Source organism: Pogoniulus pusillus, chromosome 10, assembly GCF_015220805.1.
Source record: "Pogoniulus pusillus isolate bPogPus1 chromosome 10, bPogPus1.pri, whole genome shotgun sequence".
NCBI lineage: Eukaryota > Metazoa > Chordata > Aves > Piciformes > Lybiidae > Pogoniulus > Pogoniulus pusillus.
Window position 1 is genome coordinate 33,126,415 of NC_087273.1, and position 25,382 is coordinate 33,151,796.

The 25,382-nt window shown below is 47.7% G+C and overlaps 2 protein-coding genes across 3 annotated transcripts in view; one reads left to right on the forward strand and one right to left on the reverse strand.

Annotated features, from left to right (window-relative positions):
• Positions 1–9,327, forward strand: part of ARHGAP28 (Rho GTPase activating protein 28) — a 109,203-nt gene extending 99,876 nt beyond the window's left edge. Inside the window, exons 12-15 of one of the 2 annotated variants that reach the window (XM_064150175.1) lie at positions 14–157; positions 3,388–3,542; positions 4,157–4,221; positions 6,722–9,327. In XM_064150175.1, the coding sequence (XP_064006245.1) occupies positions 14–157; positions 3,388–3,542; positions 4,157–4,221; positions 6,722–6,813 (456 nt within the window). In that variant the 3' untranslated portion in view covers positions 6,814–9,327. Of the gene's footprint in view, positions 1–13; positions 158–462; positions 642–3,387; positions 3,543–4,156; positions 4,222–6,721 lie in introns of those variants that run through there. The other variant, XM_064150176.1, reaches the window with a different exon arrangement.
• Positions 9,328–15,870: 6,543 nt separating this feature from the next.
• Positions 15,871–25,382, reverse strand: part of LAMA1 (laminin subunit alpha 1) — a 143,052-nt gene continuing 133,540 nt past the window's right edge. The window contains exons 60-63 of the mRNA XM_064150177.1: positions 24,356–24,509; positions 23,129–23,262; positions 18,647–18,869; positions 15,871–16,427 (exon numbers count right to left, since the gene is read on the reverse strand). Of these exons, the coding sequence (XP_064006247.1) occupies positions 16,267–16,427; positions 18,647–18,869; positions 23,129–23,262; positions 24,356–24,509 (672 nt within the window). The 3' untranslated portion in view covers positions 15,871–16,266. The remainder of the gene's footprint in view (positions 16,428–18,646; positions 18,870–23,128; positions 23,263–24,355; positions 24,510–25,382) is intronic.

The window sequence follows — 25,382 nt, forward strand, 5'->3', positions numbered from 1 at the left end:
TTCCTTCCTTTAGGTCCCATCTTTCCTGATTTCCCAAGTGAGAAAAATGAATGAGGCAGCAATGAACAACAGCAAGAGGCAGCTGATGTTTGACAAAGGAGTGAGAAAACTTCTGAGGAGGAAGACCATGGACCGAGAGAGACCTGAGAGACCAGAGGTATAACCGAGACATACTTTCCAGGGCACCTTTAACCAGCTTCCCTCTTTTCTTACCTCATAAAATGGTCATATGTAGACTGCCCTTGACAATGATCTGTAGAGAGTCAATCTGTAGATATGAGCAGTAGGATGGAGTTTAAGTGGACTTACCAGTCCCTGCTCCAGGCCACTCATCATTCATCTCATTAGCTTTAGTTTTCCAGCTTTGCAGAAAGAAAATCCAGTTTGCCTATCAGAAAGACCAAAACTGATCTAAATCTGAAGCACCTAATGAAATAGTTTGCAGTGTTCTTTCTCATATAGACAGAGGTGGACACTTCCCAGGATTTCCAGAGCTCCAGGTGCAGTCCAGACTTCAGCAAGTCTGGTACAAAATTCTTCTTTTGGATGTCTTAAAGCCACCAACTTTGCTCCACTGCCTAGACATGGAACTTAGGAACTTCTGTGAAGTTAAATAAACACCTAAAATCAAATGATGTACTGGGTGCAATGTAGAATTTGGGCAACAGAGTTGTGTACATATGCACAACATACACACTCTCTAGAGCATCTTCTGTGTGCATATGCACAACAGACACAGTCTCTAGAGTATCTTCTGTGTGCATATGCACAACATACACAGTCTCTAGAGCATCTTCTGTGTGCATATGCACAACAGACACAGTCTCTAGAGCATCTTCTGTGTGCATATGCACAACATACACAGTCTCTAGAGCATCTTCTGTGTGCATATGCACAACATACACAGTCTCTAGAGCATCTTCTGTGTGCATATGCACAACATACAGACTCTCTAGAGCATCTTCTGTGTGCATATGCACAACATACAGTCTCTAGAGCATCTTCTGTGTGCATATGCACAACATACACAGTCTCTAGAGCATCTTCTGTGTGCATATGCACAACATACACAGTCTCTAGAGCATCTTCTGTGTGCATATGCACAACATACACAGTCTCTACAGTATCTTCTGTGTGCATATGCACAACATACACAGTCTCTAGAGCATCTTCTGTGTGCATATGCACAACATACAGTCTCTAGAGCATCTTCTGTGTGCATATGCACAACAGACACAGTCTCTAGAGTATCTTCTGTGTGCATATGCACAACACATACAGTCTCTAGAGTATCTTCTGTGTGCATATGCACAACATACACAGTCTCTAGAGTATCTTCTGTGTGCATATGCACAACATACACAGTCTCTAGAGTATCTTCTGTGTGCATATGCACAACATACACAGTCTCTAGAGTATTTTCTGTGTGCATATGCACAACATACACAGTCTCTAGAGTATCTTCTGTGTAGTATTTCCATGCAGTATCTGCCTTTAACAACCTGGAGGGAAAGTCTCTGGAGTCCTCTATGGAGGTTTGAAAGAATGGAGAGTGGTAAATTTGGAAGAGGAGCAATCAAGCAACTGCTTAAGGACCCTCCAGTTGTTGAAGGAGAGCCTTGAAGAAGGAAAAACAAATTAGGGAGGAGTGATACAAAGAGATTAGTAAGAATGAGGCACCTAAATAGAGAGAAAAGGCGGATGGCAACATCTGGCCCAAAAGAGAAGGACAAATGACAGCCATGAATTGTGGATCCATGCTAATGCCAGCTTTTGGAGGCTTCATTTGCCAGCACTGACTGAAATACATGGTGGGTAGGTGTGCTGCAGATGGAGAGAGAGCTGTTTGTTGAAAACCACGGTGTGGCTGGTTGCACAGCTGTGCTCACCCTGGAAGGAACAAAGAGCGAGCTCGTGATGAGTCCCTTACTGCAGCCACTGAACCTTTGGGAGGCCAAGTTCATTGATCATAGTAATTGCCTTTGCATCTAATGAAAAAGGAGAGTAGCCATGGCAGGGAGCTGAAATAGGAAGGGGTAAAGTGGAGACAAACTCTGTTTGGACAACTGAATTGAATTTTCAGAGCACTTAACACAGTCCCTGTGCCTCAGATGTTCTAAATTGCACAGGGGCAGAGATTGCAGAGACTATTGCACCCTGCTCAGCGTGGTATTAACTGGATTAGAACTGGAATGCAAACCTTGCTAATAGATTTATCCACCATTAATCATGGAAGAATGCATAAACTTCTGAGATGATGGTTTGAACCCAAGACAGGGTCAAAAATTGACAGAGAGCATATGGTACTGAGCTATTTTACTGTACATAGGCTTTGATCTGGTTGAAGCCACAGGAGATGGAAGCAGAGAAGTGGATCTTCATTCTTGAGAATTGCATCTTCAGAAGGAAGAGCAGAGATTCTTTTGATCATTTTAATGTATTTTTAACATTACCTTACATTAAATAGACATTTTAAGTGTCTATTTAACGGGTCACTGACCAATATTGACAGAAATAACTGGAAAGAAAAAAAACTGACTCAAGATTTCAGACAGCCAAAACCTGACTCAAGAGCTCACGTAACAAAAGAGTTGACTCAAAATCTTAGCAGAAACTTTCACTCAAGATCTGACAACAAAAACTTAGAATCATAGAATCAGCCAAGTTGGAAGAGACCTCCAAGATCATCCAGTCCAACCTATCACCCAGCCCTATCCAGTCATCTAGACCATGGCACTAACTTGACTCCAGGTCTCAGATAACGACTCAGTATTACCCCAACCAGTTAAAATTCCAGGGCTTTGCTTTATTGTTCAAGCATTGATGTGAGGCTTACTGAGGAGTTTGTGTCTTGTCTTTACCTCTCATTATTACACTGCATCCACAAATTTGCATTTCTATGACTGTAAATGTAGGATTTGGATAATCAGGTAAATCACAGAAACATTCAGGTTGGAAAAGCCCCTTAGGATCACCAAGACCAACCAATACCCCTACTCTATGAAGTTCACCCTTAAACTATTTCTCCAGGCACCACATCCAAATGACTTTTAAACATCTCCAGAGTTGGGGACTCCACCACCTCCTTGGGCATCCCATTCCAATGCCAATCACTCCTGCTGGGAAAAAAGTGTTTCCTAATGTCCAGTCTAAATCCACCCAGCCACAGCTTGAGGCCATTCCCTCTTGTTCTATCACTAATTACCTGTGAGAAGAGCCCAGGAGCAGCCTCTCCACAACCTCCTTTCAGGTAGCTGTAGACATCCATGAGGTGTCCCCTCCAGGATAGGGATTTTTTTTGCAGGCAGCCTGCAAAGAGTTGTAGAACTGGATGGAACTGAAGCAATGTTCACCTCGGACTGACTCTCCTGAACGTTGATTTTGCAGGGGGGTGTCACTTTCCCACCATACCTGCAGTCTGACATACCCGAAGGAGTGATAAGAGTTTATGCTCCTCTACATTCAAAAGTCTCCATGGCAATTCAGCTTAATAGCCAAACAAAAGCCAAAGACATCCTGGCTCGGTTCCGCTGTGAGAACAGGTGGGTAAAGCAGAACACTTTGATTTTTTCACTCCACAGCATTGTCAGGGCCACTCCTGAACAGACTGTTCCCTCTTCAAAAACCTCTTCGTGCTGAAGAGCTCTTTTCCTACTCCAAAATTTGCTAATTTATAGCTATGGTGGTCAAAGACTCTTTAACTACTGCTTTTGTTTGTTATATTTCACTTCATAATTGGCTCCTGTGTAGAAGCAATCCGCCCTCTGCTAAGCCACAATTAAAACCATGTAACTTAGAGACTTGTCATGTGGAGAAACCAGATGGATGGTCTTAAATCTGCCCATAAAACATTAATAGATTTATTTCTGTAAGGTAATAATTATTAAGCATGATGGGAAATGGTAAATTCTTACCTGCAAGGTCTTGCTGTGTGACCACAAAACTCGACTCTTTAGGTACAAAATAAATGACCTGAGATTTAGTTAAATGTGACACAATCATCTACCTCTGCAGCAGGTTCAGTGCTCTGGTAAAAGTCCTTGCCTTGGATAAATAAAGTGCACAGGGACAAATACCAGTTTTCAGCCTGATGTGGATGGTGGCTGGTAAAGCAGTGGTTGCAACAGAATAAACTGAAGTTGTTTTTCCACCCTAGCCATGGATCATCACCGAATGTGAGGGGCCAGATCCAAAGTTTACACGAAATTGGAGGAAATATAGGTAGGTCTGATGTTTGACAATTTGCTTAGCAACCTCTTTAACCCCTAAACCACCCCGAGGCATTGCTGAGTCTCTCCTCTCCTCCAGTAGCTCTCCAGGAGAGGAGCCTGTGTCCAGTCCTGGGCTCTCCACTTCTGGAGAGACAAAGAACTACTGGAGAGAGTCCAGCAGAGGCTACAAAGGTGCTGAGGAGAATGGAGCACCTGTGTGAGGAGGAAAGGCTGAGAGACCTGGGGCTGTTTAGCCTGGAGAAGAGCAGCCTGAGAGGGGATCTGATCAATGCTCAGCAATATGTAAAGGGTGGGGAACAAGATGATGATGGTACCAGGCTCTTTTCAGTGGTTCCCAGTGACAGGACAAGAGGCAGTGGGCACAAACTGGAACTCAGGAGGTTCCATCTGAAGATGAGGAGAAACTTCTTTGCTGTAAGGGTGCTGGAGCCTGGATCAGGCTGTCCAGAGAGGTTGTGGAGTCTCCTTTTCTGAAGGAGATTCCAAGCCCGCCTGGGCATTGTGATCCTGGGCAACCTGCTGTGGGTGACCCTCCTTTAGCAGGAGGTTTGGGCTAGGTATCTCCAGAGGTCCCTTCCAACCCTCTATCACACTGGGTTTCTGTGATCACAGACTTCCTTCAGCAATAATTAAGAAGAAACCCAAAGCTAAATTTAATCAGTGATCTGTTCTGCTCAGCTGAAGAAGATGAGCAGAAGAAGATCCTTAAGGCCTTGTGAAATAAACCCCAATATTGGAGTCTTCTTCTCTGAAGACTTTCAAAACCCACCTGGATGGATTGCTGTGTGGACTGCCCTAGGGGACCCTGCTTTTGGCAGGGTGTTGGGTGTTGGACTCGATGATCTCTGCAGCTCCCTTCCAACCTCTAACATTCTGTGATTGATTCCCACCAAGCTCTTTCAAAATCCTGACTTTTAATGTGCAGCTTCACTCAAGTTTTTTTATAATCCTAGGTCTTTCAGGGGTCCCTTCATAGAATCAAGCAGGTTGGAAGAGACCTCCAAGATCACCCAGTCCAACCTGTCCCCCAGCCCTGTCCAATCAACTAGTTCATGCACTGATTATGCACTAACTCCGTTACATTGCTTTCACTGGAATGAAATCACCAGGACCCCAGTAACTGTGCCAAAATGTTACCAAAATCCTTTGTGTCAGAGCAAGATATCCTCACCAGTTAAGTGGCTTCATCTTCTGGTAGAAATGCAATGAAATCCAGCAAATCAACTCAATTCCAGGATTTACTGCTTTGTTCTCAGTTAAGAGCCACTAAATGTCTCTTTGCATGGCAAAGGCAGCAGGGACTCCCCAGCTCCCCATTTCCTCTTCCCAGCCACCACCTAACGAAGCCCTCACATGGACAGACTTCAGAGGACTCTATTTTTATCCAGCAACTGCCACAATGCTTGATATAGCCCCTATAGTTCTTTTCAAGTTCCTAGATTGATGGGAGCAGATGGTGACAGAGCTACTTTTCCAGCATTTAAAAATAGTGCAGAACCTGAGTCAGAGAGGTTTAACTCCAGCCCAGTACCACAGAATGATAGGGCTTGGAAGAGCCCTCTGGAGATCAGCTAGTCCAAAGAAATAAGAAACCCCAGCCCAGACTGTGGCACTTGCACTGACAGAGATGGTAACACTCCTACAGAATCAGACTCACAATCACAGAACCTTAGAGGTAGGAAGGGCCCTCCAGAGATCATCAACTCCAACCCTGCTGCCAGGCAGGACTCCCTAGGGTAGGGTCACGCAGGAATGCATCCAGGCAGGTTTAGACAGTCTCCAGAGAAGGAAGCTGTATCTGTTCATCATTTGACTAAGTGCCTTGTCCATAGCCTGGTGTGAGGCAGAGCACCCTGCCTGGAAGTGAATCCATACAATCCTGGAATCGTTTTGGTTGGATAAGTCCTTTCAGATCATCAAGTCCAAGTGGTCACCCAGCACTGCCAGCTCTCCACTAAACCATGTCCCTCAGCACCACATCTATATGGTTTTTCAACCCCTTCAGGAATGGGGACTCCACCACTGCCCTGGCAGCCTGTTACAGGGCATGACAACCCTTTTGGGGAAGATGTTTTTCCTAATGCCCAACCTGAACCCCCCTGACACAACCTGAGGTGTTTTCCCATCTGTCCTGTCACATGTGAGGAGAGACTGACTCCTACCTCTCTCCAATCTCCTTTCAGGGTGTTGTAGAGAGTGATGAGGTCTCCCCTCAGCCTCCTTTTCTCCAGACTAAACCCCAGTGCCTTCAGCTGCTCCTCAGAAGACTTAGACTCTAGACTCTGTCATGACTGTCCCCAAGCAAAACCCCTGGCAGAGTGGCCGAAGCCCCTGTCTCTAGCCAGGCAAGGTGTGAGGTGGGGCCACTGACTTAGGCTTGCCGTGTGCAAGCTGGAGATACAGTTAAGGCCATTTTAAAGGTAGCTCAGTGCCATTTAGTGATCTGCTTAAGCCATCCCATGCTTTGAAGCTGTGTATTCCTGTTTCAGGGCAGCACTGTCTGGATCCAGATGCGTACATGTTAGATGTTTACCGTGCAAACCCTCAGGCAGAGTGGGTGATCAAGCCAAAAGCAAGCTGAAGCTGAAGGCTGTGGCACGCTGGACAGAAGCCAGACGGGCAGTGAGGACGCCTGTCATTTGCAGAAGCTCTTGGCAGAGAGGAAACCAAATGGTAGCTACAGGACATCCTTCCTTCCTGCTGCACTGTCCCACCTGATGGTCATCATGTACTACTTTTGGTATAAGCTTTATCACTCCAGCTTCTGGCCCACTGGGAAACATCCCATCAGTTATGCTTTTGTATGGATACAGTCGTGCCAGCTGGCCCAGGAGTTAAGGAGCACGGACCAAGGTACGGTGCGCAGAAGACAACCTGTCACATATGGAGTTGGTTTTTCTCCTGACCTGGTGTCAGAACATGAGGTTCTGGGGAGGAATCCAGTGGCATCCAAGGATGCACACAACACTACCGACCCCAGAAGCCTTGTGGAGAAGTTTGAGAAGGTAATCTGCCAAGCATGGAAGAGCAGAGCTTGCCCTGCAGTAGTGCCAAGGCATGGCTGGGTGACAGAATCAAACCCTTCTCTGGCAGTAAACCTGTACAGGGTGCTTTACTGTGATATTTATGTCTCTCAGCCACTGCTCACATGGAGCTGATGCTGGGGGAGGAAGGGAGGGAGTGACACAGGAGGAAGAACTACTGTACAGGCAGCTAGGCTGCTTGATGTACAAATCACTACCAGTCTTCCAGAAGCATCTGCCTGGATCGCATTGCTGTGTGCAAACCACTTTCTCCTTCCTTCTCCTGTCCCACACACACACTTCAGGAGACAAAAGCCAAGTGAGAAGGGGCACAGCTCCCCTGCTCTACCTTCTACTTGACACACTCAGATTTCAGTCTGTGTTATGCCATAATATTAATTAATGATGCCACTTACAGCCAGCATCCTCCCCCTCCCTTTGTTAACATTATAATATCTTCATTTGTAGCCTAATTCATTTTCTTTTGTTTATTTTAGCTTTAATACATAAGCAACTTTTATACTATTTGGCTGCGTTGAGCAGAGAGAGATCTTTGAATCTTGTATGATACAGCATGGAGAAAGCAAAGAGCTTCCAGTGAGCAGAGGGATTTAAACCTCTCACTTAATATTTACAAGTCAATTACTCTTAAAACAAAAGCCAAAGCAGGCCCAGTTGTGCCAGGGGCAGTTTACAAACACATCACAAAGTGCAGCTCTATCTATAGCTGGTCTGTGGAAACACACAGGGTCATAAGAGGACGTTGGGCTGTGATGGCTTTGGCAATGCAGCACAGCACACTAAGACCTGCTCTAGTTAAGGATGATCAGCAACTGACTAGACCTGGTCTAGTTGCAGATGTCCCTGATGCTGGGGGGGAGGGGGGGATGGGACCAGCTGACCTTCAAAGGCCCCTTCCAACTCAAACCGTGCTATAATCACATCTCATTGGTCACATTTCACCCCATCCTCTTGGTTTGGCTTAGACTTTCTAGAACTAAAGTGTGTTTGTGGAGTAGGGAGATCTCATCAGTTCCTGGAAAACAGAAACTATTCCTTGTAGCTTCATATCTTACATAAAAAAAAGGAAACTCACGTCTTCAACTGCTCTCCAACGGCTCCATTCTTGGATGCTGATGCCACACAACAAAGGCTGCTGTGAAGAAAGGCTGAGAGAGCCTGCAGAAGAGAAGGCTCCGAGAAGACCTTCCTGGGGCCTTTCAGTAATTAAAAGGATAAGAAAGCCAGGGACAGACTTGCAGAGCCTGTTGTGAAAGGACATGAGGTGATTTGAACTAAAAGAGGGAGATTCAGACTACAGAGAAGGAAAACATTTTTGACAGTGAAGGTAGTTGCCCAGAGAGGTGGCAGAACCCCATCAAGGTGGGGTTGGATACACTCTGAGCAACATGATCTAGTTGAAGATATTCCTTTAAAGGTCCCTTCGAACTCAAACCATTCTATGGTTCTATGAACTTACCCACATGGCCTGATCAGGGCTTTTTGTTCCTGATCTGGACACACCACAAGAGGCAGGAGCCGGTGCTCAGGTTTAGCAGGTACCCACACAAAACCACTCTGAGCCAAGCCCTCCAGGAGAACACAAAGCACACTGCCCTGCTGAGAAAGCCTGGGACTTGTGATGCTCTGCTGAAGCTGCCTGCTGAAGCCTGTAACATCTGCAAACCCTGCTGCTGGGTCAGAGCCGATCGCGGTCTGCGGTAATTAGCGCTCATTGTCAGCGCTCAGTGAACGACACTGACATCGAACCAGCAGTTTTACTGATCAGCAAATCACTAATTTCTAGGGAGGAGAGATCCCATCTTCCTTTCTCACCTGCTTGAGCTAAAAGATGGTGAAATTTAACATCATTATCCTTTACTTTTCCCTAAACCAGTGTAATTTGAAAGCCTCTTTTTTGTTCCCTTAACATGACTGGATGCATAGCTGCAGCCAGGAAAAGACCAGGACAATGTCTTCTAAAAGGCCCTGCTTACTTTGACAACTATTTATTTGCACTGTGTCAAAGACAGTAGAGCTGTTTTGGTCATAAAACATCAACATTTTGTCAAGTGCTTTGGTCCCAACTCCCTTTTAGTTCCCTATGACTCTTCCTATACATTGCCCTTTTAAACCAGGACTAGTACTTCCCTTAGAGAGGCAACAAGAGAATTAGCTGAGTTAAAGTCTGCTTTTGGATGCAGCCAAACAATTCCCTCAGCAGAACAGGAGTTTTAAACATCCATCTAGGAAGGACAAACTCAGCAAATGGGAACTGATGTGGGAAGTGCTTTGAATACAAAGAGCATCATACAAAACCTGAGCATTGTATTTATAGTCAAGGAAAGAGCTTTTATGACTGTAGAGAAAGCCTAAACATTAACTAGAAAGTCTGAAATGTCATAGCAAATGAGATAACTTTCTCCAGTACCTCCAGGGAAGCACAAGGATCTTCTAGGTCTTGCCCACTCACTTCACTCTGTGCTCTTACTGTTACTCTTTACTACAAGGGTAGGGGAACACTGGAACAGGTTGCCCAAGGAGGTACTTCAAGCCCCGTCCTTGGAGATATTCAAGGTGAGGCTCAACAGGGCTCTGGGCAACCTGATCTAGTTGAGGGTGTCCCTGCTGACTGCAGAGGGGGTTGGACTACATGAGCTTTGAAGGCCCTTTCCAACCCAGACCATTCTATGATTCTGGGTATAAGGAAAAGCTGAGAGAGCATCCCATGTGCTCGTGTTCAGCATGGTCTGGCCTCTGTAACGAGGGCTTCTCCAAAATTAGTCCTGAAATAGATCTGACTCTGTTTTGTACCAGATACAAGCAGGTGTTTGGAAGACTTTTACCACTTGACAACTTGTGACAGCCAACTATGCTGTCATAAAATCCACTCTTTTCCACTGAAATGGCCTAATTTCTAAGACATGCATAGTAGCAGATGAACTACTCTAAGTCCAGCACTACCCCAGCAGGGCCAAATACCTGCTGTCCCTGAGGCACAGGAGTGCAATTCTTTCTGGATACAAATGGACCTAATGACTTATGTGTACTGTGGTTAATACTGGTACACATTAAGTTGGTTTGTGGTACACTTCCTGTGATCTAACATGCAGCAAACTGAGCAATCATAGTATCATATCATAGTATCACAGTATCATCAGGGTTGGAAGAGACCTCACAGATCATCAAGTCCAACCCATTACCACAGAGCTCAATCTCCATGGTATGTTTGACTGCGAGGTCTCAACTTCAAGCCTTCTGTTTCAAAAGGCTGAAGGTTTGTTTCTTCTCACAGCAGCTGAAGGCAAAACCCAGTTATGATGGGATTGTCAGCTAACACAAAGTCACAAAAAGCTGGAAAGCAACTGAAGAGAAAGTGGCAGAAAGCAGGGAGCAGCTTATTCAGCAAGCTCCAGAGATGCCTCAAGCATCGGTGATCACAGAACCTTAGAGTTTGGAAGGGACCTCCAGAGCTCATCGAGGCCAACGCTCCTGCCAAGGCAGAACCCCCTGAGGTAGTTTGCACAGGAATGCATCCAGGTGGGTTTTGAAAGTCTCCAGAACTGGAGACTCCACAACCTCTTTGGGCAGCCTGTTCCAGTGCTCTGTCACCCTCACTGTGAAGAAATTTCACCTTATGTTGAGGTGAAACCTTCTGTGGTCCGGTTTGTAGCTCTCGCTCCTTGTCTTATTGTTGCTGACTACCAAAAAGAGATTGGGCCCAGCCTCAGATATTTATAGACATTGATCAGATCTCCTCTCAGTCTTCTCCAGACTAAACAGCCCCAGGGCTCTCAGTCTCTCTTCATAGAGGAGATGCTCAAGTTTCCCAGTCAGCCTCTCGGCTCTCTGTTGGACTCTTTCTTTTGAGCTGGGGATGCCCAACACAGGAGAAGGGGCAATGGGTGGAAGTTGAGGCATAGGAAGGTCCATGTAAACATGAGGAAATATTTTTGTACTGAGGGTGACAGAGCACTGGAACAGGCTGCCAGGGGGAGTTGTGGAGTCTCCTTCTCTGGAGATACTCAAGACTTGCCTGGATGCATTCCTGTGTGATCTGGTACAGCTGATCCTGCTCTGGCAGGGGGGTTGTACTGCTTAATCTTTCGAGGTCCCTTCCAGCCCCTACCATTCTGTGATTTACATACTCCATGCCTCTGCAAAGGCAGCATTTCACATAACAACACAGAGGGGAGGGTGTACTGGAAGCAGACTTGAACTCTGTGACCTGTTTATGCAGCTAATGTCCTTAGAACGTTGTGTGCAAACCTGTCTGTGTCTATGTACAATATTAAACTACCTCACTCTGCATTTTATAGGAACAACAACAACATTTTTTGGCTTTGTGGTTTACTATCCCCCAAAACTTCCCATTAGAAACTTCCACCTTTCCACTGGGTAAGTGACAAGATTTGGAAATGAGCAAAAGAAATCAAATCAAATCAAACGACATCTTTTAGGATCTGGATGAAATTTGTTGCCAATCACATTGCTTCAATTACTGCTTGTAATGTGATCCTCATGAGGTCAGATCTTGTGGTTAATAGACCACAAATAGAAACAAACTGAGTTCCAGTAGCTCTTTTTTTTTTGCCCTCCAGTGGCTTTCCACTGATGGGTGTCTCTTCTGGAAAATAATCCTATGCCACTACTCAAAGCAAAGTGTTTGCATGTCTCTTTTCCTTTCCAACCTTGCTTTTGTTATGTGTTTTGTTGGAGTAAGCCCACGTGTTAAGTGTATTTGTACAGCAGAACTGTGTCCACTGTATTGTATCCGTGTCAAAAATAAAAGCAGTACCCACAAATGAAGCTCTTCAAACCTGAACGTGTCAGGGTTTGGGGGGGAAGCAGGTGGTGGACATTGCAGGAAAAAAAAGCAGTGAGGAATCTGTCAAAAACAATCAGCAACACTTTGAAGTTAGCTACAGAAAGAACCACCTACTGCTATCCTTGCTCGAGAGGAGCAGTGTCCAGTTCTGGGCCCCTCAATTCAAGAGAGATGTTGAGGTGCTGGAACGTGTCCAGAGAAGGGCAACAAAGCTGGTGAGGGGCCTGGAGCACAAATCCTATGAGGAGAGGCTGAGGGAGCTGGGGGTGTGCAGCCTGCAGAAGAGGAGGCTCAGGGCAGACCTCATTGCTGTCTACAACTACCTGAAGGGACACTGTAGCCAGGTGGGGGTGGCCTCTTCTCTCAGGCAACCAGCAACAGAACAAGGGGACACAGTCTCAAGTGGTGCCGGGGAAAGTATAGGCTGGGTGTTAGGAGGAAGTTGTTGCCAGAGAGAGTGATTGGCATTGGAATGGGCTGCCCAGGGAGGTGGTGGAGTCACTGTCCCTGGAGGTGTTCAAGAAAAGCCTGGCTGAGGCACTTGGTGCCATGGTCTGGTTGACTGGATAGGGCTGGGTGCTAGGTTGGCCTGGATGATCTTGGAGGTCTCTTCCAAGCTGCTTGATTCTATGATTGTCTTGGGCTGCCCCAGTGCAAGGCACAAAATGATACTGCTTGGAATGGTTGGGCTTGATGACCTCTAAAGTTTCTTCCAACCTCAACAGTTCTATGAATCCTACCTCACTGAAATCAATGACAAACTGCTTTGAGGTTCCATTGCAAACCAGCAGTTTGACAACCAGCAGTTGTCAAGTAGAACAAAACTGATTCAGAAACGTGTTTAAAAGAGGATAAAAGCCAAATCAGAATTGTAAGGAGTAAACAAAAAAATGTGCTAATTCCAAGAGAAAAAAGGAGCTGGAAGAAACTTGGAGGGAACAGTGTTTATTACAGACTTAATCTCACAGTGAGGGTGGTGATACCTTGGCCCTGGTTGTCCAGACAGGTGGTAGATGCCCCATAGCTGGAATTATTCCAGATGAGATTGGATGGGGCTCTGATGCTCCAGATTAAGTCTGACTGCAGGGGGGGTTGCACTAGATGGCCTCTAAAGGTCCTTTCCAATCCAAACCATTCTATGATCTTCAAGTACAAGACATGTCTGTTACTGCTCAATGACAAACAGATGTCCTTACTTGAAGATCATAGAATCAAGCAGGTTGGAAGAGACCTCCAAGATCATCCAGGCCAACCTAGCACCCAGCCCTATCCAGTCAACCAGACCATGGCACTAAGTGCCCCATCCAGGCTTTGCTTCAACACCTCCAGGGATGGGGACTCCACCACCTCTCTGGGCAGCCCATTCCAATGCCAATCACTCTCTCTGCCAACAACTTCCTCCTAACACCCAGCCTAGACCTCCCCTGGCACAACTTGAGACTGTGTCCCCTTGTTCAGTTGCTGGTTGCCTGGCAGAAAAGACCAACCCCCACCTGTCTCCAGCCTCCCTTCAGGTAGTTGTAGACAGCAATGAAGTCACCCCTGAGCCTCCTCTTCTCCAGCACATGTACCCCAGATCTTGTCCAAACACAACTACTGGAAGACTCATTTCAAAACCAGAAGCAGGCACAGCAGGAAAAGCTAAAGCTAGAGCTGAGAGTTTTAGGCATCACAGAGCACCAAAGGTGTTTCCAGGTGTCCTTTCAGAAATGCTATACTCCCAGGAAGGATAAAAGAATTATTGTTGCCAAAACAGAGTTGTTCCCAAGCCAGACCCAAATAATTTCTTCACCAACACATGAAAGCACAAACATAATCTTCCTGGGCTACAGTGGAGGTCAGAAGCACTGGATATCGAGGCAGAAGGAAAAGGGATTTGAGCTACTAAATAAGTATGAAGATTCTATTCCTCAGAGTGAACCTAGAGTGTAGAGTCCTGCACCTGGACAGCAATAACCCCCTGCACCAGTGCAGCTGAGGGGTTGATCTGCTAGAAGGAAGCTCCAAGGAGAAGGACTTGCTGGTGTACATGAAGTGTTCCATGAGCCACCCATATGCCCTTGTGGCCAGGAAGGTCAATGGTCTCCTGAGGTGCATGAAGAAGAGTGTAGCCAGCATGTGGAGGGAGGTTTTCCTCCCCCTCTACTCTGCCCTAGTGAGGACACATTTGGAGTCCTGTGTCCAGTTCTGGGCTCCCCAGTTCAAGAGGGACAGGGAACTACTGGAAAGTTTGACAGAGGCTACAGTGATGCTGAGAGAACTGGAGCACCTATGAGGGGGAAAGACTGAGGGACCTGGAGCTGTTGAGGCTGGAGAAGAGCAGCCTGAGAGGGGATCTCATCAGTGCTCAAGAGCTAAAGGGTGAGAGGCAAAAGGATGTGGCCAGTCCCTTTTCAGTGGTGCCCACTGACAGAACAAGGGGCAGTGAGCACAAACTGAAACCCAGCAAGTTCTAAAGCATGAGGGGAAACATCTCTGGCATGAGGGTGCCGGAGCCCTGCAGCAGGCTGCCCAGGCAGGTTGTGGAGTCTCCTCTAGAGAGATTCCAAACCCACCTGGGCATCGTGATGCCGGGGGGGGGCAGCCTGCTGTGGGTGACCCTGCCTTAGCAAGGGGGTGGGACTGGATGGTCTCCGGAGGTGCCTTCGGACCCCTACCGCGCTGCGGGTTTGGTGCTCTGCCACCGGAGCCCTTGCAGATGCTGCCCTTAGCCTCCTGCTCCCTCTGCTGGACATGGGCCGCTGCTGCAGCTCATGCGATGGGAGCCAGCCAGCTGGGCAGAGACCTGCAAGCTCATCCAGGCCAACCTAGCACCCAGCCCCAGCCAGTCAACCAAACCATGGCACTAAGTGCCTCAGCCAGGCTTTGCTTCAACACCACCAGGGACAGTGACTCCACCACCTCCCTGGGCAGCCCATTCCAATGCCAATCACTCTCTCTGCCAACAAATTCCTCCTAACATCCAGCGCAGACCTCTCCTGGCACAACTGCAGACTGTGTCCCCTTGTTCTGTTGCTGGTTGCCTGGCAGAAGAGACCAACCCCACCTGGCTACAACCTCCCTTCAGGTAGTTGTAGACAGCAATGAGGTCCCCCCTGAGTCTCCTCCAGGCTGCACACCCCCAGCTCCCTCAGCCTCTCCTCACAGGGCTGTGTTCCAGGCCCCTCACCAGCTTTGTTGCCCTCCTCTGGACATGTTCCAGCACCTCAACATCTCTCTTGAATTGAGGAGCCCAGAACTGGACACAGCACTCAAGGTGTGACCTGGCCAGTGCTGAGTACAGGGGCAGAATAACCTCCCTTGTCCTACTGGCCACACTGTTCCTGAGCCAGGCCAGGATGCCATTGGCTCTTGCCCACCTAAGCACACTGCTGGCTCATGTTCAGGTACTATTTACCAGTAGCCCCAAGTCCCTTTCTGCCTGGCTGCTCTCAGCCACTCTGTCCCCAGTCTGCAGCACTGCTTGGGGTTGTTGTGGCCAAAGTGCAGAACCCTGCACTTAGCCTTGTTAAATCTCATCCCATTGCCCACCCATCCAGCTTGTCCAGGTCCCTCTGCAGGGCTCTCCTACCTTCCAGCAGATCCACACCTGCTCCTAGCTTGGTGTCATCTGCAAACTTACTGATGCTGGCCTCAATCCCCTGGTCCAGATCATCAATAAAGACGTTGAACAGGACTGGGCTCAGCACTGATCCTTGGGAAACAAGGACTGGCTGCCAACTCTTAGCCACTCCTGGCTCTGTTTCCTCCATCTGAAATGCAGGCAGAAGTGAACTCCATAAAATAATGCAGTTTATTACCTTTATTACGTGGTCTAAAATGTTTGCCCTTTTATAAAGCAACCAACACACAATCAGGTGAGATGCTGTCAAGTGATCAAAAGAAGAAAACAGACTGTAAACACCCATTCATAAACATCCCCCCAAGGAAAAAACATAACCCAGTTAATGCCATTAAGGTTGTAAGCAGAGGTATTTGTTGTTTCAAACCTTTGAGTTAAAACACAAAGAGCTTCTGAGTGGGGAACAAAAAAACCAACAAACCAAACCTAAAAACATTACCTGAGTTGGAAAACAACCAGAAAAATCAGAGGTGCAGGTTCTGACCAAGCCTTCTTTTCATGAGAAATAACAGATCAAGGGAAAAAAAAGCCCTCTCAGTTCCAGACAGGCTTTGCTGCAGGTCAGTGCTCAGCCCCAGGGCAGGAATGAGGAAAGACTCCACGCAGGTCAAAAGCTCTGCTCAAGTCAAATAATTCTGCCTGCTGGCCCCTGGTCAACAGGAGGTTCCTCAAACAGCCACGGAAAGAGCTCTTGCTCGTCAGGCAGTTTTGCTTCACGTCAGCTGCAAAACAAAAGTGAAATGTGGAGGAGCTCTTTCTGGTCAGCTGAACAACACAAAGATCCTGGAGGTCATTTTGCCGCTGCTTCCCCTTCCCAAATGAGGTAGAACAGCGCCTGAGGAGCACCCAGTTCCAGTCACATCTGGATGGTGTGGGGCATTCCACTGCATGCTGTCAGCTCACTGACAATGTGGGAAATGGAAGCTAAAATGATTGTTATTGTGGTCAATGTTTGGAGGTGTTGCAGCAGACACACCTGAGGGCAAAGATGACATCTAGAGAGAGCTGGACAAGCTTATGAGGACAAGCTACCAGAGTCGAGGCTCTTCAGCCTGCAGAAGAGAAGGCTTCAAGGAGACCTTATAGTGGCCTTCCAGTATCTGAAAGGGGGCTACAGGAGGGCTGGGGAGGGACTATTTACAAGGCCTTGTACTGACAGGATGAGGAGTAATGGGTTTAAACTGGCAGAGGGGAGATTTAAACTGGATGGAAGGAAGTTCTTTGCAGTGAGGGTGGTGAGACACTGGCACAGGTTGCTCAGGGAGGTTGTGGCTACTCCCTCCCTGGAGCTGTTCAAGACCAGGTTGGATGAGGCCTTGAGTGAGCTGTTCTAGTGGGAGGTGTCTCTGCCTATGGCAGGGGTTGGAACTGGATGAGCTTTGAGGAGCTTTCCAATCCAAACCTTTCTATAATTCCCTGATTCTATGCTCCTGCTCTGGCAGGGGAGTTGGTCTCGATCTCGAGGTCCCTTCCAACCCCTAACACCCTGGGATGCTGTGAGAAGTGGGGCTGCCTGAACCTGATGAGGTTCAACAAGGCCAAGTGCAAGGTCTTACATCTCAGTTGGGGCAATTCTTGGTAGCAATCCAGGCTAGGGGATGAAGGGCTGGAGTGCAGCCCTGAGGAGAAGGACTTGGGGGTGCTGGTGAGTGAAAAGCTGGACATAAGCTGGCACTGTGCACTAACAGCCCAGAACCAGCTCTGCTGGGCTGATCCCCAGCAGCATGGGCAGGAGGTGGAGGGAGGGGAAGGGATTCTGCCCCTCTGCTCCACTTTACTGAGACCCTATCTGCAGTGCTGGGGCCAGCTCTGGAGGCCTCAGCACAGGAGAGACAAGGACATGGTGCAGACTTAGAAGAGGCCACAGTGATGATGTGAGGGCTGGAAGCCCTCTGCCATGAAGATAAGCTGAGAGTTGTGGTTGTTCAGACTGGAGAAGGAAAGGCTGTGAGGAAACCTCGTGGCCCAGTAGAAAGCTGCAGGCAGACTTTTTAGCAGAGCTTGCTGTGACAGGACAAGGAGTGATGGGTTAAAACTAAAGGAGGGAGATTCAGACTGGAGAGAAAGAAGAAATTCTTTAATGCTGAGGGTGGCGAGACACTGGCTCAAGTTGCCCAGCAAAGTGGCAGAAGCCTGTATAGGGTTAACACTCCAGGGGGGGGCGTAACCCTGAACCTGACCCTAGGGGTCTTGGTCCCTCCCCAGGGGTGGCCACACTCCAGGTGATGGTTAGCCCACTCCCCCCACTTCCTGTGGTATAAAAGAGACAGGAGCTGCCTGTCTCTTTCTCTTTTTGCCTTGGCTCCCTCTTGACCCACACACTCACACTGCATACCAGCACACCACGTGGCAGCCACGAGGCAGAGACACCATCACATTGCTCGGGTTGTATCCATCCCTGTTTGTATTTTGCTGTTTTCCCTTCCTTATCCTTTGTAAACTCCCCTACCTCCAATACCTTTTCTAAGTTATTGTTAAACTTTTCCTTTTTTAACTTCCAAATCAAGTGAGATTGATTTATTTGGGTGTCCCTACCTTTCTCTCTCTCCCTGTCTTTTGGGAAAAGGAGGGGGAAGAGGGGAGGGCACTCTATAAATTCTATAAATTGTCATTGGGTCTATTAAATTTATTAGAGTCTCTGGGAACCTGCATTTGAACCCAAGACAAAGCCCCATCCCTGGTACCATTCCATGTCAGCTTTTCTGAGGCTCTGAGCTACCTGCTCTAGTAGCAGTGTCCCTGCTGACTGCATGCGAGTTAAGACTAGATGAGCTTTAAATGTCCCTTCTAGTTGATGATTCTATGAAAACTCAGTCATGCACCTCATGACCTGGGAGAGTAAGGGAAGGAAGAGAGAAGCCAGTACCTGTGTTAAGAGTCATCCTTATCAGACAGCAGGAGCAGGAGGGAAAGCATGCCAATTAAACATTACTGTACCTACCAGGATAGCCTCCAACATAAATGGGGTTGTTTGTGTCTGCAGATGTTGACTGGAGATAGGGATTATCAGTCTGAACCAAATGCCCATCAACTGTCAGCGAGAGGCCATGCTTGCTCTTGCTGGCTTGAAGCTTGTGCCACTTCCCATCGCACAGAGCGCTGCTGCCCCTGGGGCTGTAGGCAGCTGTTATCCTGCCAGCTCCGTTGTTGACGTGAAACAAAACCTGTACCAAACCAGCCAGATGTCAACAAGTCAGGACACTCCCAATGAATTTGCCCAGGGAAAAGCACAACCGTGCTGGTGCAGAGGGTTCTGTTCTCACAGAGGTTTGGTAACTAGGCAAAGCTTGTGTTTACTTGGTCAGACAAATTGTGTCTTCCTTCAGCTGCCTTTAAAGTCTAAAGACTTCTATTTAAGACTTTAGGCTGAAGCCTAAAATCTAAAAGGCTTAGACCTATCCATGTAATGGGTCACTGGGTGAGCTTGGTGAGATTCAGTTGAGAATTCAATGTTCTTACAAACATTATCAAGGTATTTTCTGACAGAAGGTGAGACTTCATCTCTGAAAGCATCTGAAAGGTTCCTACAGGAGGGCTGCAGAGGGACTATTTACAAGGTCTTGTAATGACAGGAAGAGGAGCAATGGGTTTAAACTGGCAGAGGGGAGACTTAAACTAGATGTTAGGAAGAAGTTCTTTGCAGTGAGGGTGGTGAGACACTGGCACAGGTTGCCCAGGGAGGTTGTGGCTGCTCCCTCCCTGGAGGTGTTCAAGGCCAGGCTGGATGAGCCTTGAGTGACCTGTTCTAGTTGAAGGTGTCCCTGCCTATGGTGGGAGGTTGGAACTGGCTGAGCTTTGAGGTTCCCTTCCAACCTAAACCATTCTATGATTGATTGGAATTGAATACCAAAGTATAAGAAAGTATGCATTGCAATTTTTTTCCCCTTCCCTTCCCTTCCCTTCCCTTCCCTTCCCTTCCCTTCCCTTCCCTTCCCTTCCCTTCCCTTCCCTTCCCTTCCCTTCCCTTCCCTTCCCTTCCCTTCCCTTCCCTTCCCTTCCCTTCCCTTCCCTTCCCTTCCCTTCCCTTCCCTTCCCTTCCCTTCCCTTCCCTTCCCTTCCCTTCCCTTCCCTTCCCTTCCCTTCCCTTCCCTTCCCTTCCCTTCCCTTCCCTTCCCTTCTTTGTTCCTCTGATGAAGACCTGCAAGTATAACAAAGCAAATTTGATGTTGTGGACCATTTTCCCCTCTGTGTGATGGTTTGGGTGTTCCCTGCCCCCCCACACTTTGGAAATCACCCAGGCTAGACTCAGCCAGCTCTGGAAATTGAATGCAGCTTATATTTACAGCTTAGCTCAATATACAAGCAGATATTTACAGTATATACAGTTAGAGACAGAAATATACAAGGTAAAAGGTAATTTACAACAGCCCTCCCAGTAACCTGAGTCCCCAGGAAGGGCTCCCAACTGCCCTTCCACCTTCTCCCACTCCTCTCAACCTTACCCCAGTCCCAAGGAAGAATGCAGGTTCAGCCAGGGGGTTAGGAAGCAAAGTGGATTAATCAGAGAGACAGCAGAGAGGCTAGAGAGAGAAATGCAGCCCAGAGCTCCCAAGCAGAAGTGCCCTATCTGTGTCTGGATTCTTGCTCTTATACCTCTCAGCAAGCCTATGAGTGAAGTAGACACCATCCTTGTTTCTCTTTCACAGCCTGTAATCTAGTTCTTCTCACCAAAACATTCTAGCTAGCTTCAAACTAGCACACTCTGAGAATGGGAATAGCTGCTCTTTGGAGAGCCATGATTTTCTGGTTGGTGTTCACTATCTGTTTTGTTTGCCTCCCTTAAACAGAATCATCTAAACATTTGGGTTAGAAAAGCTATTCAAAATCAGAGATTTTCGGACCTTGGAATGGGCTGCTCAGAGAGGTGGTGGAAGCACCAACCCGGGATGTGGGGTTGGAACTGGATAATCTTTGAGGTCCCTGCCAACCCAAACCATTCTAGGATTCTACGATAGTGGAGACATCTAAAGAAGGGTAGATTTAGATTAGACATTAGGAAGAGGTTATCATGAGGGTGGTGAGACACTGGAGTGGGTTACCTAGAGAAGCTGTGGACACATCATCCATGGGAAGTGTTGAAGAGCAGGCTGAATGAGGCTTTGAGCAGCCTTTTCTAGTGGGAGGTGTCCCTGCCTATGGCAGAGGCAGTGGAACTAGGGTGGTCTTTCATCCCTTCCAACTCAAGCCACTCTATGAGAGAAGATCCACTGTATTGAACTCCATGGAGAAGGACCTTGAAAGTCCTGGTGGACAGTAAGTTGTCCATGAGACAGCAATGTGCCCTTGTGGTCAAGAAGGCAAATGGTATGCTGGGATGCATGAAGAAGAGTGTATCCAGCAGACTGCGAGAGGTTCTCTTCTTCTACTCAGCCAAGTGAGGCCACAGTGGGAGTACTGTATCCAGGTCTGGGCTCCCCAGTTCAAGAGGGACAGGGATATACTAGACATTGTCCAATGAAGAAAACAAGGATGATTGAAGGACTGAAACATCTGTCTGATGCAGAAAGGCTGAGAGACCTGGGCTGTGATCTTATTAGTAGTTAGACATTTCTGACAGGTATCACAGTATCACCAAGGTTGGAAGAGACCTCACAGAGCATCAAGTCCAACCCTTGACCACAGAGCTCAAGGCTAGACCATGGCACCAAGTGCCACGTCCAATCCTGCCTTGAACAGCCCCAGGGACGGCGACTCCACCACCTCCCCGGGCAGCCCATTCCAGTGTCCAATGACTCTCTCAGTGAAGAACTTTCTCCTCACCTCCAGCCTAAATTTCCCCTGGTGCAGCCTGAGCCTGTGTTCCTCTTGTTCTGGTGCTGGCCACCTGAGAGAAGAAAGCAACCTCCTCCTGGCCACAACCTCCCCTCAGGTAGTTGTAGACAGCAATGAGGTCTGCCCTGAGCCTCCTCTTCTCCAGGCTAAACAATCCCAGCTCCCTCAGCCTCTCCTCGTAGGGCTTGTGCTCAAGGCCTCTCACCTCTTCATCTTGACAGGTGGCAGTCAAGATGAAGGGGGCAGTCTCTTTTCAGTGGTGCCCTGCCACAGAACAAGGGGCAGTGAATACAAACTGCAACACAGGAAGTTCCACTTCAACACGAGGAAAAACTTCTTTACGGTGAGGGTGGTGGAGCACTGGAACAGGCTGCCCAGAGAGCTTGTGGAGTCTCCTCTGGAGACTTTCAAGACCCACCTGGATGTGTTCCTGTGTGACCTGCCCTAGGTGACCCTGCTTTGGCAGGAGGGTTGGACTCAATCTCCAGATGTTCCTTCCAACCTCTACCATCCTATGACTCAAAGATAACTAAAAGCACTTGCCACTGCCAGTGACCTGTGTCGACTTAGTTCACGTCTCTATTTTTCACAGCAGCAGATGTTTCCTCAACTCTTTGGTGAGGATTAATATGTAAATATTAACCCAGAAAGGATGTCCCTGAGGAACAGTGATATTTCTCTTAGCTAGGAAGTTCTGAATAGAAAATGAACCATTTCTGAGAAAAGGAAATACTTAAGAGCCATCAAGTGTACGTTTTTTATGCAGGAGATTGGTGGAGAGCTGTGCATTGATTGTTAAATGCTTTCTGGAACATAATGGCCAGCAGAAGTAGAGAGTGAGTTAATTGCTCATGAATATTGAGGAAGAGATTACAAAACAAGGTGCTCTGCACATGCAAGGATGTGTTTATCAAGGAAAAGTTTAGCTCTGTGACAGGAAAACTATTAAGCTACATGAAATTTGGTCTAACATACAGGGTGTGTACTGCAGGTCACAGGAGCTGCAGACTGTCATAAATTAAACTAATTAAAAATGAAAGATAGCTTCTGCTGATCTCACACACCTGAGATGAACCCTGAGATTGAAAATCTGTCCCATGAAAAGTCTGGAAAACAAAACCTATGAGGAGAGGCTGAGGGAGCTGGGGGTGTGCAGCCTGGAGAAGAGGAGGCTCAGGGGGACCTCATTGCTGTCTACAACTACCTGAAGGGACGTTGTAGCCAGGTGGGGGTTGGTCTCTTCTCCCAGGCAACCAGCAGTAGAACGAGGGGACACAGTCTCAAGTACTGACAGGGGAGGTCTAGGCTGGGTGTTAGGAGGAAGTTGTTGGCAGAGAGAGTGATTGGCATTGGAATGGGCTGCCCAGGGAGGTGGAGGAGTCACCGTCCCTGGAGGTGATCAAGAAAAGCCTAGATGAGGCACTTAGTGCCATGGTCTGGTTGACTGGCTAGGGCTGGGTGCTAGGTTGGACTGCATGATCTTGGAGGTCTCTTCCAACCTGGTTGACTCTATGATTCTGTGGTGGGAGGTTAGGACATTTTGTCCCCATCCCATTTTAATGGTAACTATTTAGCGCTACCCAAGAACAATTCCAGCCTCCCAGTTTCAGCAAGCTTGGTAAAATGAGTGTGCCAATACAGGGCAACCTACCTTGCCATTTACCATCTCCAGTCCAACAGCATCAACCTTAGCACTGCTGACCCCCAGGAGAACGCCGTGCAGCGCCGTGGTACGGAACTCCAGCGTGATGTTCACATCCGACCGCACTTTGTAACCTTCTCTGACTGCAAAGAAGTTAGAAGCTTCTAACAGAAGACTTGCAATCCACAGGGCAAAGCACAACACACTGTCCTTTTGAGGAAAGGCTGAGGGACCTGGGGCTGCTTAGCCTGGAGAAAAGCAGACTGAGAGGGGATTTTCTCAGTGCTCATCAAGAGCTAAAGGGTGGGGGGCAAGAGGATGGGGCCAGACTTTTTTCAGCAGTGCTCAGAGAGGTTGTGGAATCTCCTTCTCTAGAGAGGGTCCAAATGCACCTGGACATGGTGATCCTCAGCAACGTGCTGTGGGTGCCCCTGCTTTAGCAGACTAGATGATCCTCAGATGTCCCTTCCAACTCCCACCATTCTGGGATTGTTATTACAAGGTCCAAAAGCATTGTTAATTACTCTGCCAGGATAGAACCTTGCAGAACCTCTGAGAAGAAAGCTTTTCAAAGTCACAACTCACATTTTATACTGGAAAAGTTCTCAAATACCTTTTCTTTTATTAGATTACTATATCCTCTTTTATTTGTAAGAGCAGAGAAGAGCACATAGTAGTGGAATCACAGAATCATAGGATAGTAGGGGTTGGAAGGGACCTCTGGTGTTCAAGAAAAGCCTGGATGAGGCATTTAGTGCCATGGTCTAGTTGACTGGATAGGGCTGGGTGCTAGGTTGGACAGGATGATCCTGGAGGTCTCTTCCAACCTGGCTGATTCTATGATCATCTAGTCTAGCCCCACTGCTAATGCAGGGTCACCCACAGCAGGTTGCACAGGAATTGAAGTTACTTCACAGGTGCCCTGTGTCTTTTATCTCCATGCTCTTCAACAGACTTTAACTTAGCATCATAAACATGGTTATTCTCAGCCAAAGAGAGAGGTAGTTAATTTCTTCCCCAGTGCTAGAATCATTAGCTCTTTCATTTGTGGAAGGCAGCTTTTAAATGGCCACTTCTGAAAGCATGGAGTGAAGGGACTCAAAAATACATATGCAGGGCACACCCTCTGTGTGTGAGGAGTCAATGAACGACACACAGCTCTAGCAAGGCCTCAAAAGACTATGTTTTCATTAACATTCATTCAGGAAGGCACAGCTTTCACTGCATGACACTTACCAAGAGCAGCAAAACCAGTCCCATCAAAGAAAGTCCCTTCCTGTGCTGTGGCATGGCATTTGTTCACAGCAAAGATGGACACGGGGCTCTCGTTGTCCAGGTGCTTGCTGTTAACTGTCATGTCACCAATGCAGGCAGGAATACTGTGAGTCACCTACAGATATGGAAATGAAAGAGTAAAGGTGTAGTATAAGCTGCTGCAGAGATGTTTTGCAAGTATGGACTTCAACAAGGTCAAGTACACATGAGTTGGGACAAACCTCAGTATCGACACAGTGTGGGGGATGAAGGACTTGAGAGCAGCCCTGTGGAGAAGGACTTGGGGGTGCTGGTGGGTGAAAAGCTGAACACAAGCCAGCAATGTGCATTTGCACAGCCCAGAACCAACCATGTCCTGGGCTGCAGGGAGGGCATTCTGTCCCTCTGCTCTGCTCAGATCCCACCTGCAGTGCTGGGTCCAGCTCTGGAGTCCTCAGCACAGGAGAGAAATGGACCTGGTGGGGTAGGTCCAGAGGAGGCCACAATAACAAAGTGAGGGCTGGAACCCCTCTCCTGTGAGGACAGGGTAAGAGAGCTGGGAGAAGCTCTCCTGGAGAAGAGAAGGCTCCATGGAGACATTACTGAAGCCCTTCAATACTTAAAAGGAGCCTACAAGAAATCCAGAAAGGGACTTTTCACAAGGGTATGTAGTGACAGAACCAGGGGTAATGGCTTTAAACTGGAAGAAGCTAGATTTAGATTGGATGTGAGGAAGAAGTTCTTCACTATAAGAACAGTGAAATGTTGGCTCAGGTTGTCCACAGAGGAACCACCCCAGGCCAGGTTGTCTGGGGCTCTGAGCAACCTGCTCTAGTTGCCAATGTCCCTGCTGACTGCAGGGTGGTCAGAACTAGACGACTTTCAAGGTCTCTTCCAACCCAAACCAAGCTATGACATTAAGTACTTCTCTTTGTTCCTGTCAGACAGGATGCTAAGTGGGTTTGATGCAGACAACTTATTACAGCCCTGCAAAATGTCAGGGACACCT